The 17,313-nt window shown below is 40.7% G+C and overlaps 1 protein-coding gene and 1 long non-coding RNA gene across 3 annotated transcripts in view; one reads left to right on the top strand and one right to left on the bottom strand.

Annotated features, from left to right (window-relative positions):
- PTPRN2 (protein tyrosine phosphatase receptor type N2) overlaps window positions 1-17,313 on the bottom strand; it is a 592,105-nt gene that overhangs the window by 23,528 nt on the left and 551,264 nt on the right. Inside the window, exons 17-19 of the mRNA XM_035129839.2 lie at window positions 15,559-15,636; window positions 9,386-9,505; window positions 5,931-6,097 (exon numbers count right to left, since the gene is read on the bottom strand). Of these exons, the coding sequence (XP_034985730.2) occupies window positions 5,931-6,097; window positions 9,386-9,505; window positions 15,559-15,636 (365 nt within the window). The remainder of the gene's footprint in view (window positions 1-5,930; window positions 6,098-9,385; window positions 9,506-15,558; window positions 15,637-17,313) is intronic.
- LOC132592868 (uncharacterized) overlaps window positions 1-17,313 on the top strand; it is a 110,267-nt gene that overhangs the window by 88,446 nt on the left and 4,508 nt on the right. For both annotated transcript variants that reach the window (XR_009558424.1, XR_009558423.1), the window contains one exon: window positions 1,314-1,483. This is a non-coding gene — a long non-coding RNA (uncharacterized LOC132592868). The remainder of the gene's footprint in view (window positions 1-1,313; window positions 1,484-17,313) is intronic.

Below are 17,313 nucleotides of genomic sequence, written 5' to 3'. Positions count from 1 at the left end.
CAATTACTCTACTCAGCCCAAACAAATGTTCACAAACCCACTTTGACCATAGTTTGAGGCTTACTATAGCAAAGTTAGCAAAAGCACTATATCCATAATGGAAGGCCAGGCCATTTTCATTTAAAATGGAGGAGTTGTGAACCTGAGGTGTACTCCCAACTGCCCACCATGTGGTAAGGTAAAAAGGTAAAGGACCCCTGGATTGTGGTTGAGGCACTAAAATGCCTAAGTCCAGTCAAAGGCGACCATGGGGTGTGGCGCTCATCTAACTTTCAGGCCGAGGGAGCTGCAGTTTGTCCGCAGACAGCTTTCCGGGTCATGTGGCCAGCATGACTAAATGGCTTCTGGCACAACGGAACACCGTGACGGAAGTCAGAGTGCATGGAAACGCCATTTGCCTTCCCCCCTACAGCATTACCTATTTACAGTGGTGCCTTGGTTTAAGAACAGTCTGGTTTAAGAACGATTTGGTTTACAAACTCTGGAAAACCGGAAATAGTGTCTTGGTTTGAGAACTTTACCTCTGTCTAAGAACGGAATCCTAACAGTGGAAGGGCACTGGCGGCAGGAGGCCTCATTAGGGAAAGTGCACCTCGGTTTAAGAACAGTTTTGGTTTAAGAACAGACTTCTGGAATGGATTAAGTTCATAAACCAAGGTACCACTGTATCTACTTGCACTGGTGTGCTCTCGGTTGGCAGAAGTTGGGACGGGAGCTCACCCCGTCGCGGGGATTCGAACTGTTGACCTTCCGATCAGCAAGCCCAAGAGGTTCAGTGGTTTAGACCACAGTGCCACCTACTCCCCAACCATGTGGTAGAGTTGGTCTGTTTGGGTGAATGGGGCAATGTCCCACCAACCTTAATCTACCTTCAGTTGGCTGAGACCTGCCTGGCATTCATTACTTACAAGCAGTCCAAGGGGTGGGCACTGCCTGTGAGCTTCCTCCTCATTATTTCCACAATGCCCTGGTAGAAATCAGCAGGGAGGAGGAGGATGGGGACAAAACCAGCATTAGTTGGCTCTGCTTGTTCTTGGCTCTGCCTCTGCCTCTCTCTGCCTTCTGACCCCACCAGTCCCACTGGCCACCAGCCACCAATGCAACCATGACAGTATGGCGGCATTAACGGGCAGAATTATATTTGCAATGGTGTGCATTCTTGCAACATTAAGTGCTGGATCAAATGGTACAATTGTCGCAGAGTGAATGGTTGAGTTCTCATCCTAAAGAATGGGGATATCAGACACTGGTTTGAAATCAAGGTAGCATGATCAATTAGAGCCAAAGGCTTTAACATTTTATCCTTTTCTAAGGGCACAAGGAGAAGGGGACAACAGAGGACGAGATGGTTGAACAGTGTTCTCGAAGCTACCAACACGAGTCTGACCAAACTGCGGGAGGCAGTGGAAGACAGGAGTGCCTGGTGTGCTCTGGTCCATGGGGTCACAAAGAGTCAGAAACGACTAAACAACAACAACAAAGGGTAATACTTTCATTATTATCATTATGCTGAAATAGCATAGTCTTGGACTTGGGAAAAAGGCCTTGGGATAGAAATACACGACCAGCAGCTCATTAACGGTTGTCTCCTGAATGCACAGCAAAAGCCAATTTGCACTTTATTGGTATGGCAGGTATGTTAGTGTTTGCTGTGTGACTGAGAGATGTGCCTCTCAAAACACAGATGAACACATGCTAGCACTGCGGCTCCCTGGTGGACCTGTCCCTGTGTGTTTAGGGATATTGCATCCCACCCTTCACACTTTTCAGCAGCCAACAGCAGGCTCGTCACAGGGGCATGTGAAGCGTTAATCAACTCTGAGGAATAGCTAGAAGTGTTAAGACATTTATTTTCATATTTCTGTTTTCCACATATGCCCATTAAAAATCTGCATGGCCACTTACCTATAGATGATCATATTGGCAACTTAGCATAATTTGTCTTTTTTTTATGAACACCTGAATCATATTCCATATTTCAGAAGGCATTTGAAAATAATTATTTCAAAACAAACTTTGCTGAGAAATAGCTTTGGAACATTGAGATATATACATGGTTTCATTCAAAGTTTAGTCCTTTCAAGCTCAGTAAAAACCTTTTTGGATAAAGGAAGGTTCTGGGTGTTTTAATATTTATTTATTATTAAGTTTATATGCTGCACCTTCCTCAAGGAGCCCAGGGTGGCAAACATGGCAATACTAAAATGATACAATTAAAACTTCTAAAAACCGTTAAAACATCTAAAAGCGATCACCTACTGTCAAACTAATTATTTCAGGTTTGCCAGGGATAGAACTCTCAACCATTAAACACCTGGGTAAATAGGAATGTTTCTAAATTTCTCCTAAAAGTTAATAGTGAGGGAAACTGACAGACTTCACTAGGGCAACTATTCCATAAATGGGACCACCACTGAGAAGGCGCTGTCATTGGTAATTGCCTACTGGGCAGCCTGTGATGGCGGCACCATCGTAGGGTTCAAGTTGGTTGATATTGGAGAATGTACTCCTTTGCGTAATTGAGTCCCAAGCCATTTAAGGCCTTATATGCTAGTACTAATACCTTAAATTGGGCCCAGTAACCCACTGGCAGCCAGTGTTGTTCTCTAAGGTCCAGTGACACATGATCCATTGGGATGTCCAAACTTACCAACCTAGCAGCCACATTCTACACTAGCTGCATTCTCCGCAACATCTTCAAGAGCAGCCCCCCATAGAATACATTACAGTAGTCCAGGTGGGAGGCAACGTTATCCTGATCCAGGAATGGCCAGAGCTGGCAAACCAACCTAAGCTTGGCATAAGTCCTCCTAGCCATAGAAGCCGCTTGAGACTCTAGTGACAAGTTGGAATCCAGGAGTACCCCGAAACTAAAAAGCTATTCCCTCAGAGGGAGTACAACCCCGCAAGGAACAGGTTAAACACCTGAATCCTGGACCCAGGAACTACCAGGAACCAAATAAAGTACATACATACACATATAAATATATACATTTACACGCACGCACACTTCAAGAGGGAGGAAGAGGAGGAGGAGGAGGAGGAGAGGAGGAAGAATTAAATAGGAAAGAATGATTAGTAATACAAACCAACCCTTGGTTCATTGAGTGAAAAAGAAATCACCATGCAAACCATCAGCAAGCAAAGGTCAGAGGTCGTTAGAAGCTCAGAAAAGGGGTTTCCCATATTGTCCCTGCAGCAGAGTCACAGTTTCCAATGATCACTTTTGTGACTATGCAACTGGGCTTATATTACTAGCTGCAACATCACAAAAATGACACTGGCAACCGCTAATTAGCTGGCAAAATAAGAATTTGACCATTTTTAAAGTGAGCAGTGTTAGTAAATGCCATTGCACACAGCAAGCAGTGATAGCATAATATATATTTTAAGCAAAGCCCTCACATGTGATGCTAATTATCTTTTAGCTTAGCAGTGTCTCTTTAAAGTGTAAATGTGCTCCCTCTGGGCTCAAAGAATATTTAATTACACATTATCAGTGCATGACTAACAAGCTAGTCCAGAGTTTAAACGATTGGTCTATTGTTCAAAATAAAATTAGGTTTCTATAACCATTTAAACTGACCAGTGTTTTCAGGAGAAGTTTCATTTATCAAGCACTGCATTCTGCATGGCTATTTTAAGATTATGGAGGGAAGAAAAATCTGCCTTCATTCACCAATTGATACTAGATTTCACAATATTTTAATTCACCTATTCAACACAATACAATCTGAAACACTGTCTAATATAGAGGAACAAAAGAATGCAAGCTTGTTGTTTTCAGAATTTCACAAAATTTGCTTCCAGGAGTGAAAAATGCACATATATTTCAGAGGCTCTGGGACAAGCTTTTTTTGGGGGGGGGGATCCAATTTTTCTTGGTGATATTTTCTTAGTTGTTTATATTTGCATCTATACATACATACCTATGTAAGCATATAAATATTACATACATTTATAAAATATATATTTGTATATAAACATGTTGGGTGTGTGTCAAAGCATTAAAAGGATGGTAACACTTAGTAAGACTTTATCTGAGTATCTGTAGTTGCAAAAAAAGGAAAGAAGCTAAGCAAGAGGTACTTTTTTTAATGAAAGTGTGAAACATTAAATTTCAAGATCAAGGGAGGCAGAGTATTTATTGCTCTGGCTGATCTTAAATTGCTTCAGTTGTAAGGTAATTAAGATTGTCAATATACTTATGTTCCCTTTAAAAAGAGCATGGAGGATTTTGTTTCCCTTAAAATATATAAGATTGATTCTATCTAAAAGCAAACAAACTGTGAATAGCTTTTAAACCTTTACCTGAAAAGCACCTCCACTACATATAGATTACATTTTCATTTTATTTTATTTTTTAAACCAGCTGGCTTCTAACTCAATCACTCCAACCTCTACTCCTGTGGCCTTTTGCACTTGATGGAGCATTGAAAACGGGCTTGAAAACCTTTACCCCTTGGTGACTGCAGCAAGAAGAAATTCTTGCTGTCTACCAATGCTGGTGTTCTGATTTTTTTTTTTTAGTTGAAGTAAGCAAAACCTGGGTATGTAGAACTGCAGCACTGGTACTTAAACAATGCAGAAACCTGAAAATCTGTGGGTGGGATTCAGATTAAGTTATTCATACCTAGGTCATGACAAATCCCACTAATTTAAAAGCAACTAAGTCCATAGGTCTTTATGTAGCCTGCAAACAGAAATCAACATGTGCAAAACTTTTCAAAATGCATCTGTAAGCCACATAGACCACTCCCTCTTTTAAATGTGCCAGTGCGCATATTTATGACATGCCTCCTAAGAGCATTTATTTGTAAAGTGCAAGTTCAGAGGACTCAACAATGGTATTTAAATCATCAAGAGTAGCATTACATGGAAGGACTTTCGTATAAGCTGTACTGCGATTTGCACATTCCGATGAACTAGTGTGAGACTGTCAATGAACTCTGCTAAACAACATCTTAGCATACCTTCAAAATGCGAGGAGGGATAGTCCTCAGAAACAATGTGGAATTTCAGAAGCTACCTAGACAGTTGGAATATAAAAAGCAATACCAGGCCACTACCCAAAACTAGGCAGCAGGTTCTTGTTACGAAACAACTGTGAAAGTGACCAAAAATGTTTTCAGTACACACGGTAGCCTGGAAACGGCACTCCTAACTCTAGGAGGTCTGGGATGGAGAGGGTTAAGTGGACTAGCACACCTCATGGCTTCTCAAGCCACAAGAAGCAGCCAGTTTAGTACCCACCTTAAGATGCTTCTCCTATGAGATGTTTTCCCTGGCATCTTTAATCTTCATATTTAACCCTGTTCTAATTCATGCAGTGAGGGCCCATTTCACTTGATACCCCAAGCAGGGCATGGTGACATTACCTTGACACATTGGCATGACTTTAGCAAAAGGGCTCCATGGATGAACTGCACCTGGAGGCAGACACATGTACCGGCACGCCCGGCTGTGCAGGCAAAGTTTCCCTACTGTGACCACTGCATATAATGCAAACAAACACCTTATGCATAGATAAAATCGCTGCTCTAGATTCCAAGTTAGCACACTGATCATGGTGCTAAAAATACAGTGTGCCATTATTTACTTACACACAGAATCCATTTGCGCCACTACATCTGCCGACAACTCCATGGCTAACATAGCATTCAAAGTATCCACTGGTTTAGGATCATTCATTGGTTCCCGACTGGGTTCTTAAGTGGGATTATTTCTTCTGCATGGCAGTTTTTAAAAATGTGAAACTATGGGCAGCTATTAAATTTAGAAAGAAATGGGGGAGGGATCATATATCCGAGTTTCCTTAGGAACAACTTTTGATGGAATTTTAGGTGGCACTCAGAAACAGTCCCAGAAGCATGTCTGACACACCAGCCGCTATGCACCTAACTTAAAACTATTCACTCTTTGTGTTGTACCTGCGAAAATCCAGAAGGGACCTTGTGGAAGTGGGCACTTTCTGATCATGCCACGTAAGGAAATGGAACTGTGTCACGGTTCGAGTCTCATTGGTTTGTAGGTTTTTCAAGTAGAAACTTCTCACAAGGAAATCTTCACACCAGATGTGCTCTGAGACCAGATTTACCTGCCATTGCATGAAAAATATAAAAGTGAATTAAATATGGAATACAGCAAACACACCCACACCCACCCACCCACCCACCCACACACACACACCATGATCTATTAATATCTGACATTTCAAAATATTCTCTTTTGGACAGAAAACATGTGCCTTGTTGGAGTGGGCTTATTTAGGAATAATTCTTATTTTGCTTATTACTTGAGATTTACTTCCTTTTAACTCAAATACATATTTTTGACAATCTGCTCTGATGGGAAAAGTTCTATGAACTTAAATGCCACTTTTCCAAGCAAAAAAAGCCCACGTAAAATAGCCTATACTATTAAACTAGCAATAAACACAATAAAAAACCCAATTATCACAAACAACACAATAACGTGGGTGCTGCCACCAGAGAAGCAAGGAAGAGGAGCTTCTCACAAGAGTCCCATGAAATCTCATGAAACTCTCACAGGATCCCATGGGGCTCTTGTAAGATCTCTCTGGAGCCTAGAAGTCATCACTGTGTGACCCACTGACCCAGGTAAGCAAGGCTTCAGTAGGGGGTTGGGGACACAGATCAAAAACTTTCCGGTTTTGCAACACGCACTGAAATGGGCTAGACTGCCCCTGCTGTTTGGTCACAGAGAAGTAATGTGGCTCGAGTTATTTGAGGAATAGCCGGTTGGTCTTATTAACTTAGAAAAGCGTTTTGTATTTCATGCCTAAACATTTGTGCTGGATGGACCTAGTATTGTCAGTGGTAAGGGATATGCTTTTCATTAAGGCTCTGGAGTCAACCCTAGAGACACCTTGAAGCTTTGGAGAGTACACAATACTAAACTACATGGACCAGTGGTTAGGCACAGCATAGCAGTTTTAAATACAGTGGTACCTTGGTTTGCATACATCTTGGTTTGCATACATTTCGTATTACAAACATGTCAAACCCAGAAGTGTGTGTCCCGGTTTGCAACCTTTTTTTGGATTACAACCCATTTTTTTTGGATTACAAACAATTTTTGGGGGGGAGGCCCTATTGGGAAAGCACGCCTTGGGTTACAACCCGTTTTGGTTTAAAAACGGACCTCTGGAACGCATTATGGTTGTAAACCAAGGTACCATTGTGTGTCCCAATGCAGAATAAGGCCCCTGTGATACCAGAACAGGATTGCTATGCACCGGCATGGTGATTGGTTCATTCCATTTACAAATAGGATTTGATTTAAGCCTATTAATTCTGCTTAAATCCAAAAACTCTTAAGTTGTTTTAATACGATCACCAGTAATTCAACCTAACTTAGGCGAATATATATCTTTGCTTCTTTATCCTTCTTTAACATTAAGCAGAATAAGAGCTGATCCTGCACCAAACAAAGTTCTGAAAGTGAGAGAAACACACACATGTGTTGTAGGAGATGCAGATGGCCCTTCACACCTAGAAGCAGACACAGATAATGCCTAGAGCAGGCATAGGCAACCTTGGCTCCCCAGATGTTTCGGAACTACAACTCCCATGATCCCTAGCTAACAGGGCCAGTGGTCAGGGATCATGGGAGTTGTAGTTCCAAAACATCTGGAGAGCCAAGGTTGCCTATGCCTGGCCTAGAGAAACAGATTCACTATCCATACTTAAGCATGGTTGGTTCAATCAATTTCTGTTCTGCATGTATTCATGCCCCCTTTCTGCACAGATAGGCATTTTAAAAACAAACCATAAATGCAAATTACTAATTTATAGCCTTTATTTTAACACTATGCACACATTTTTTTCCATTTTATCCTAAAATACAGAGTTTAAAATGTATTTTGAGGAGGGTTTTTTTAAAAAGCAAAGAACTGCATTGCAAAATTTGGAGTAGGGTGAAATGCAAAGGATAATGGCATTAGAATCCACACCTCAACATACAGGAGGTGCTATTCGAGTTAAGTTTGCATTTGCAAATAGGTAATTCCTTAAACATCTCTATCCACTGTGACCACTGCTTTCTGACGATTGGAGACACACAAAAAGAGGTCTGCCCTACCAGTCCCCACTGAATTCCTTCTCCCCCCCCCCCGCCAATTGGGTATAATAAACTCTTTCCCCCATGCATGTAGAAGTCAACAACTATGGCTGTTTGGCTCATGCATGGAATCAAGCTGGAATCTGTAGATACAAAGCAGAGTGAGGCTATATTTGTTCAAGAAGTGTTGCCATTAGTCATTGCTTATTCAAAGTATTTCTGTATAGTATAACCTGGCGAGACAATTTTACACACAGGGAACAAATTTTGCTTTAACTGACTTAACATGGCCCTGCAGATGTTGCTTCTATCCAGCCCTGACCATTAGGCATTCTGGCCAGAGCCCATGGGAGTTGAACATCTGGAGGGTTATAGGTTCCCCATATCTGTTTTAATAGAAACAACAGTTGCAGAGGCCCTGCCTGTAACAAAGTAGTGGTCAGGATGGAAACTTTAAAAGGTACCTATTTGGGTCCAGAGGGAAGCCCCACTGATGTATAAATGTATCTGGTTTTCAGCAGCTCATTATTGGTCAATTTGTCGTAATGTACACATTTTTGCAAAGCTAAAATTTAATCCCTAATACATTTTTTTATCTGTTGTTCTCAAGTGAATACAATGAGAAAGATGGTGGAGGTTTACCTCCTATGCACTATCTGTTAGGAATTATGGTTGACATAGATTTCACTCAGGACTTGGCAGCCTATATTATTTACCGGTAGTAAGCTTTTATAGCGGAGTCACAATGCCTGGTCTTATAGCAAGATAGACCAGATTTCTGCAGCCCCCCTCAGTGCATTCTGCTATTTGGGGTGTCGCAGCTATGTACATCTACAGTTCTGAATTGAAAAAAATGCTAAACAAAAAATTAGCTTAATTATCAAAATCATAGGTAGGCCTTTTGAAAGGGTGTGGAGCCTACAGCTGCTGTTAAATATTTATAGGCACAATATTTTCTTATAATGTATACATTTTAATTTCCCCCTTATTTGTATTTTAAACATGTGTGCGCCTGTGTGTGTGTGTGAGTGAGTGTGAGAGAGAGCGCATTCTAATTTTCCAACCTCTTTGGTCATGTATATATTTAGAATCTGCACAGAATTGCTTTCCTGCTAACCATTCTATCAAGATATGCATAGAATTTTCAATGAAGCTGAAATGATTCAAGAACCACAAGATTGCATTTTATGGTAGACCTCAGCTCAGTTTGCAGGTCAAATCCCATTAAGCAATATTTTCCTCTGTATGAAATCAATCCACACACTTACTGTCAGGTTTACAAGCAGATATTTTGTTTAAGTACCTCGTAGATATGGTAGAGGTTTGACCCTTCGTCTGGCCAATAGTGGTAGCACTGTTTGACTCCGTTTTCAGCAAGGGGCGCCAGCATGACAATAACGACACAGCCGTTTTCCCAGACCATCTGCACACAAAGAAAGACACCGTGGCCACACTGTGACTGCCTAATTACTGCATGACATGTATAATTACGGCACTCAGACACACAATCGAAATTTATTCCATTCACAGGAAATGTATTTCATTTTCATTAGACACTTTTTCTCTGCAGCTGCTTCCAAATCTCTGAATAAACTTAGCGTCATATTTTGCATGTTCACATGAAATATTAAAGAATCTCCAAAGAATTCCTCCAAATACTTTTAAAATAAATTCTATGCCTTGCTTTACAATTATCTCCAGTTCTTTTTCACTTTCGCACTCCCAATTTACAGAGGAAACAATAGTGCTTTTCGTAAAAAGTCTGCTGCATCATATTTGGTTGCAGTACGCAAACCCAATATGGATGTGTGCAATTAACAAAATAGCAGCAAAATCTGTCATGCTAAGTCAAAGAGAAATGCTGCTGCTTTTAGATGCCTGTCATGTTAAAAGATAATCAGTTGAGCTGTCATATTAATGCTAGAAAAACAGCAGACAGAAAAACAAAAACCAGTTGCCTTCTGGAGTGGTATTGGTACAATACTTATTCTTCCCTCCCATCCCAAATGAATCATTCTACAATAAGTCAATGAGTCTACTTGGTAGTAAAAATTGACACTACAGGTTTCAGATTTTACTCATAAAAGTTTCAAGAACTACATGTAAAATATAATGCAACCTACCCTCTGGGCTATATTTTCCCAAAATATACAGATATCACCATGAACATATGATAACAAGGAATCTTCAACAGTGGAACTGTTTAATAATGTAGCGTCGCCCCAGAGCAAGCAAACAAGAATCTAAGACACTCTCAATTAAAGGTCCGCTAGATGTTATTCATAGAAGCAACAAAACAAGCTAGGGTAGTATATCTGAGCTGGAAAAAACAGCCTGTAGTTGAACAAAAACCCTCATCTGAATTAATATGGAGCTGCATAATCAAGAAAAGTCTTCATTATTGTGGTGTACATTGATGCTATATTTGCATGCAATTTTCATTGTCTTTTTATTAGCATACAAAATTATCTCATGAAAAGGAAATTGGACTTACTGCAAAGGGTTACGTTTATTTCACAGAAATATTTATAAGCAACTGCATTGAAATGTAAATGGAGTAAACAAGAAAAGGGGGCATTCAGATAAGAAGCACAGGGTTGTTACATTCAATTAAAAGCTTCCTTCTTTGTGGCACAGGGATTTATTTTTACCTTAATTTCATTTGCTTTATTTGCACAACAATGACTCTTTTTTAAAAAAAGGGAAAGGAAAAAAAAAGTCTTCTATACAAATTTTGGATAGCATCAAGACAAAGACAAAGGTATATTGTAATGCTAGGGACTGCTTTTACACATTTTTATTGTAAAACCTCTCTGTCTCTCTGGAAAGAGTAAAACTTTCTATGCTGACCCTGTATTCCCAAAGCGATTTCCTGGTTCCACTGAATTCAGAGAGTATAAATAATCTTGCTACAAATTCTTAACAACGCAAAAATAGTATGTTGGATCTGAAGCAACAAATAACGACTAAGGGTCGTTTTTCTATTTCCTTAGGAGTTTTTTTTTTATTAATTTCAGCAAAACCTTGAATTAAAAGATGCTGCCAATTAGTTCATACATTAGTTCATACAACCCACTCCACAGAATTCTACAGTCAGTCTCTCTTATTTTAACCGTATCTGTACTATAAAAAATAAATAAAAGACACCGCCACCACAAATTGGCCAGGCTAGCTTGTGCTTCTATCATACTGTATAACGATTTAATGTGCCTTTAGAAGGTACAGAAGCTCAATGAAGCCATTACGAAAATGAGGAGAAACACGGTTTTTATGAGTGCAATAAAAACACAATGATCTAGGTCATAAACTAATCATCCAGCAGTTGCTTGTGCCACCCAAGTGTAACATTATGAAAGCCCACTCATTTAGAGAGAGGGAGAGAGGCATCCCTTTCCATGGGCTTAAAAAAAGAAAGAAAGAAAAAACATAGGGAGAGCAGCATTTCATTACAGAGGAACTTACTCAAATCTCTGAAAATTTCCTTAAGCATAAATCCAAATGAAAGTTAATTTCAACAAACAATTTCAAAGTTACTCTAGGGTACCATATTTCTTTCCAAGTCATGTTATGAGGTACATGACACCCAACGCTATCAGCGCCACAACTGAATTCCAACAATGGAATTCTAGGATATTGCAGTCATATTTAACACTTTGATGTCTATACTATTTCCTCATTAACCCCACCTCCCCAGCATTTTCTCCTATCCTTTCCCCTAAGCTATTATTTTATTAGCAATATAATTGATGTTGGAAAAAATACAATTTAGTCTTAGTCTTCTAATAATATTCTGGCATTTATTTTATTTATTAATTAGCTTATATACCATTCTAGCATGTTGCTCCTTGAGAAGTTCCCAATGTATATAGAAACACTATCATCACTTTGACATCTGCTTCCTGAATCAAATGCGTCAAAATAAGGCCATTCTGTGGTGCCCTCATTCTTATGTAAGAATATATGTTCAAAGGACCAAGTGGAACATTTGTAATGGCTGACCAGGTAGACTAACTGCTACAAATTAACTAAAGATGGATATCTAATATAATGTGCTGCTAAACATCTGCATTAAACGTTCTTTGTATTCATCTCGCATTCCCATCTCCTACTCCAAACGTAGAAGAACCTCCCTCAACTCCCTTTTAAAATGAATCCAATCCAGGCACACAGCAATATGTCACCTAACTCTTCTGGGATCACTTGTTCAAAATCTTGCTCTATATATCAGGCACCCCCAAACTTTGGCCCCTCCAGATGTTTTGGACTACAATTCCCATCTTCCCCGACCACTGGTCCTGTTAGCTTGGGATCATGGGAGTTGTAGGCGAAAACATCTGGAGGGCCGCAGTTTGGGGATGCCTGGTATATATGGAAAGCCAACAGATGTCGCTGGATTCCACCTGTGGGCTTCAGTTCTGAATGGGTTTGTGCTTACATGCAGGTTGCGACATGACAAACATTCAATCTTTATCTAGCTTCATGCCCACAACCCGGAGCCAGCACTTCTTTATTACCAAAGGAGACCTGGATCCTGACAATGGGCAGATGCCTAGTTTGGATCATTCTGGGAAGCAACCACTGAACAGGGAAAGTGGTGGAAGCCCAAGGGACCGAGAAACCTCCATCCCTACTGCTAAAAGTTCTCTTGCTCATGCCCTCAGACAGATGCTTCCCCCAACACGTTCTGCAGCTATGCAGATCCGCCTTTACAATTACACGAGTCTGAGAGGCAGCAGGAGACTTGATAGTACCCCGTGAAGTTCATACCAAACACAAAATGCAAACTTTGTCATTAGAACAGAGCTCTCCAGGAGGCAGGACTTAGGAGACATCACTCTGAAGGGCTACTTCCCTCCTCAGTAGCCTCCATAAAGGTTTCCCTGAAGCACCCTAGCTTTGCTTACTCAGCACCTTTTTTGCCATCTGGTTGACTTCATTGTTTTTACCCTGGTGCCTAAATAATTGCAAAGCTGATCCTGGGCAAAGTTTCCGGAGCAGAAAGTTCTACAGGTGGGACACTATAGCTGCACCCAATTGAAGACCTCAGCAGATGAAGTGGGCGTCTAGGAGGGTTGAAATCAAGGAGGGGTTCCTCTAGATTCCTGTGCAGTCCTAAGTAACTTGGCACCCAGGTAAGGACTTGCATCTTGAACTGGTCTTGTAAACTGGCAGCCTATGAAGCTCTTTCAAAACTAGCAAGACAGGTTCCCACAAAGGTGCCCCAGTTCAAATTCAACATTAAAAAAATCTTAGGGAACACTGAAAATAGTAAGATATGGGATATGTTCAGCTCATGGTTGTTGCTTTCCATGGGACTGAAAAGCAACATCAGGATTAGCCCGTAAATTACAAGTTTACTCACAACTACGTTTCCTAACTCAGGCCAACCAGATATCGTAATTTCAATTTTATGGACATTGGCTATTAAAGTATTGCAGAGAAATAAGGAAAAGAGCACTGGTTTGACTATGAAAATCAGGGTTTAACAAGCACTAATCTAATACAACACTAAGTAAAACCCCACTGATATACAGGTACAGGTTGTATTTTGGTTCCCCCATAAACTTCCCTTCTTGTCCAACCCATTCACAATTGCAAGGCTGATCTACTCCAGAGTTCTGCTATTACTGTGGGCTTCAAGATAGCCTTGAATTCATAATCAGAACAGGGGATCATGGAAAAATGGGTTCCATCAACCTGCATAAGTGCTACCGTACCTGGATATCATGGGCCTTCAAATGACACCTCTTTGATGTGGAGCAACTTGGTTTTTGGGGTGTTAAGTATTCCTTATTTTGCAATCAGAATCCACCCCACTTCCACCCTCCCCCCTTGAGTGAATTCAAAGTTTTCTACCTTGGGAAAATCTGAAAACTAAAAGCAAATTTGCTGCCACCTTGTAGGCTGCTGTTGTTTGTTTTCTCTTCAGTTAAGGTGGTGCCAGAAAGATCTTTGCAATGGAGGCGTGGGTGGGTGCAATCCAGAGCTTGCTTGCTTGCTTGTTTGCAAAGTGAAAGGAAAAAGAGGACCTTTTTTCTGCTTCCACACTTCCAGCTACACACTGAAGACTGGGGAAGGGACCCAAGTAAGACTATTATGGGGTGGGGGAGGTGAACTATGGCATTGTTTTTGACAAAGGGTGCTGATTTGTGTTTGGCCCACCTTAAATCTTTTTAAACCTTGCAAGTGTGTTGGAATTCTGAAATTCCAACAAGCAGCAGTTTTGAATATCTTAAGACGAACAGGAGCAGCGCTGAATCCCTTGTTTGGTTCATGAAACAGTGGGCAGGATTTGGGATCCTGCTCTTGTGTGAACCTCCCCCTAGTCTGAAACACATATAGGAACTTGCAGATATTCTGGGCACCTGGTATTCAACCAACGTTTACTCAAAGTAGACCCACTGAAATTAATGGACCTAAGTGAGGCATATTCACTAATTTCAATGGATTTTCTCTGAGTAAAACTTAGGTGAATATGACCCTCTTCTCTTACGTTCTTTTTTTCTTAAGCCCCCAACTCAGTTAAGGATTTAATGGGGGAAAGCTTATACAGTATAACATGAAATGCTAAACTTTAAAAAGCACCTATTTGTTGTCCGGAGGGAAGCCCTACTGATGTATAAAAGTATCTGGTTTCCAGCAGCTCTATGCTTGCATTATTACAAAGTACTTGAAAAATTAGAAAATTGCATTAGTGGCAAGCAAACAACATTTTCCAACCCTGTGCACATGTTGTTAGATAGGAATAAGGCCCCATCTGGATCTTAGCACACTTTATACCTTGCTTCCCTAAACCTCCTGGTAGGAATTGAGTGACTGCTACTTTTCCTTGGGGTTTCCATGATGTTCTCTTCTCAGCAGATCCTAGGTAGGAACCATTTTTCATCTCAGTTCTCCCTCTCCCATCCCAAATTTGACAACCCAATTGTCACCTCAAATTCTGCTGGTATCCATTCTATTCCCCACAGCCCAGGCTTGCTTCAACTTGCCATGCTAAGATTCCACACACAGACTCATTCAGCATAGCTAAAATGGTTTCGTGGTCCTTCAGGAGAACCTTTTCGGCCTTTTTGTGATGTGAGGGGTGGGGGCATGTTTCACCCCCAACACGCAGACCCCGCCTGCACGTCTGCGGAGTGTACATTGAACCAAATTCACTTATCCACAAACGAAATTCACCATCATAGCTATACCCAACCCAGTGCAGACCACAGCACCACTGCGTCCAGGTTTAATATTACATTCATGATATTACAACCCTGTATTTTGCTGCAGGCTCACAATACTGTTACACTTAAGATGCAGAACTTCCCAAGTTCAATCCCTGATGATTCCATTAGGACTGGGAATGTTCCATTTGAAACCCTAGATAGCCATGGCCAATCAGGGTAATACTAACTTAGATGCACCAATGGTCTGGCTCAGCATAAAGCACTTCCCTATGTTCCTAAAAGCAGTTCAACAAAGGCTTTTTACCTGCCAGAAGTCTGTGACTGTAGAAGGCAGGGCACCCTGAGCAGCTATATAAGCAGGGTTTCTAGGATCATGGTCCATCTGAAAAAGGAAAAAGCAATTAGACGCAGTGCTCAATAAGAACAGAGAGAGAGAGAAAATTGCCACAAAACAGCAAAAATAGCAATTTTGCAGTGCATTAGTGAACTGATCAACTAGGAGAGCACTTCTCTTGAAAGGAGGAAAAAGTGTGTTATTTCCTTTCCTCAGAATAAGAGTTCCTTTCTCCAGCAGAACAGGATGTGTAGTCTAATACCAAGATGTCACAAGATCAGGGATCTATGTTCTAAATATGTAACGTGAAATCATTTAAGGAGCATTTGCTGACAAAAAAAGCATTTACTTGGGGTTTTCAGTCTCATAGCAACCTACAAGCCACTTCAAAACATTTCTCAATGCAGGGCATTAGGGATGCTGGGCACATTTAAGCATCTCTTCCATTTCTGTCATAGCACTCAAGGGCATCTAGAAACAAGCCAAAATTGAAGAACAAACTCAATCCTGGCCTTTTCTGGTCAGTTTGTTTGTTTAAAAAATGCAGGCTTCTAACCCTCAATAAAAGAAGTTCTGTTTAAAGACCTTAATTATTACATCTATTTCAAAGAGTGACTGAGTAGGGGAAAAAGAGATCCTCAGAAACAAAGCTACCGAGAGTAAATAGGATTAGGTAGTTACAATGAGTGTTTTCAAACAGATGGGTGGGTTTTCTGGTCTTAAATCTTTGGCCCCATTCTCCTGATAAGGACAAGATTGGCTGATGGGAATTTAAACACAAGGAAAACAACAAAAAACCCATTGAGTGTAATCCTTAGAAAGAATTAAAACACACACACACACTCATGAACAAGGCTGACATTATGCTTGCAGTTGCAGGAGCACAAATCTCAATTATTTCAACAAGTACTAAATTGTACTGAGCAGTGGAATCCACCCTCACCCCCCCCAAAAGAAAGTTTTATCAAAATTTTAAGCAATAGCAGATACACCCTGTAACACTCAATATATTAACATTTATAAACACAAGTTAGCCGTTCTAAGGCGAAACCACTTCTTAGGTGGGAGATTCGTGATTGCGTTTTCCAACTTGTTTGGTTTTACTTTTAATGGGGTTGTAGTTGTGTGAGTTTGCTGGCTGTGCTTTTAACACCCACCCCCACTCCCACACCATTTCCCCAATTTAAAAGCCCCCTGTGCTGCTGTTTGTCCCCCGGGGGGGGAATTATAGATGCTTGCCTTGTATTTGTGTTTTCCCTGTGTAACACATAGCAGCATTGGGGGGGGGGAGTTTGAGAAAATAGTCTGGAATGAAATTCTGGAGCTATTTCCCTAGTGCTGCATTTTCATTTTCATTTTTAAAAATCTGGTGATACAATCACAGATCTCCTAACTGAGGCCTGGATTAATCATTACTTTCAGAAGCTCTCTTTTACCGGTACTTGCGGAGTCGTTCTGCCTACGTGATTGGTATTATGCTTCAGCCAGGAATTTTTGGACCTTGGCTGCAACCAATTCCATGGCATCAACACCACATTTCATATTTTGTGGTCCAGCAGCACAGATTGCATTTTTCTAGTAGAATCATTGGACATCATTTGCAATGGATGAAGTCTGTTGCTTAAGCCGTGGTCTACACTTGCGGTAGTTGGAAGGTAGTTTGGCACCTGCTGGTAATTTGAAGTAGGGTTTCTCTCAATGGCTTGCCAAAAAGCAAGAGCAAAA

This window comes from Zootoca vivipara, chromosome 12 (assembly GCF_963506605.1).
Source record: "Zootoca vivipara chromosome 12, rZooViv1.1, whole genome shotgun sequence".
Taxonomy (NCBI): Eukaryota; Metazoa; Chordata; class Lepidosauria; order Squamata; family Lacertidae; genus Zootoca; species Zootoca vivipara.
The sequence above is the reverse complement of the archived record's forward strand: the minus strand, read 5'-3'. Positions and strand labels throughout refer to the sequence as shown.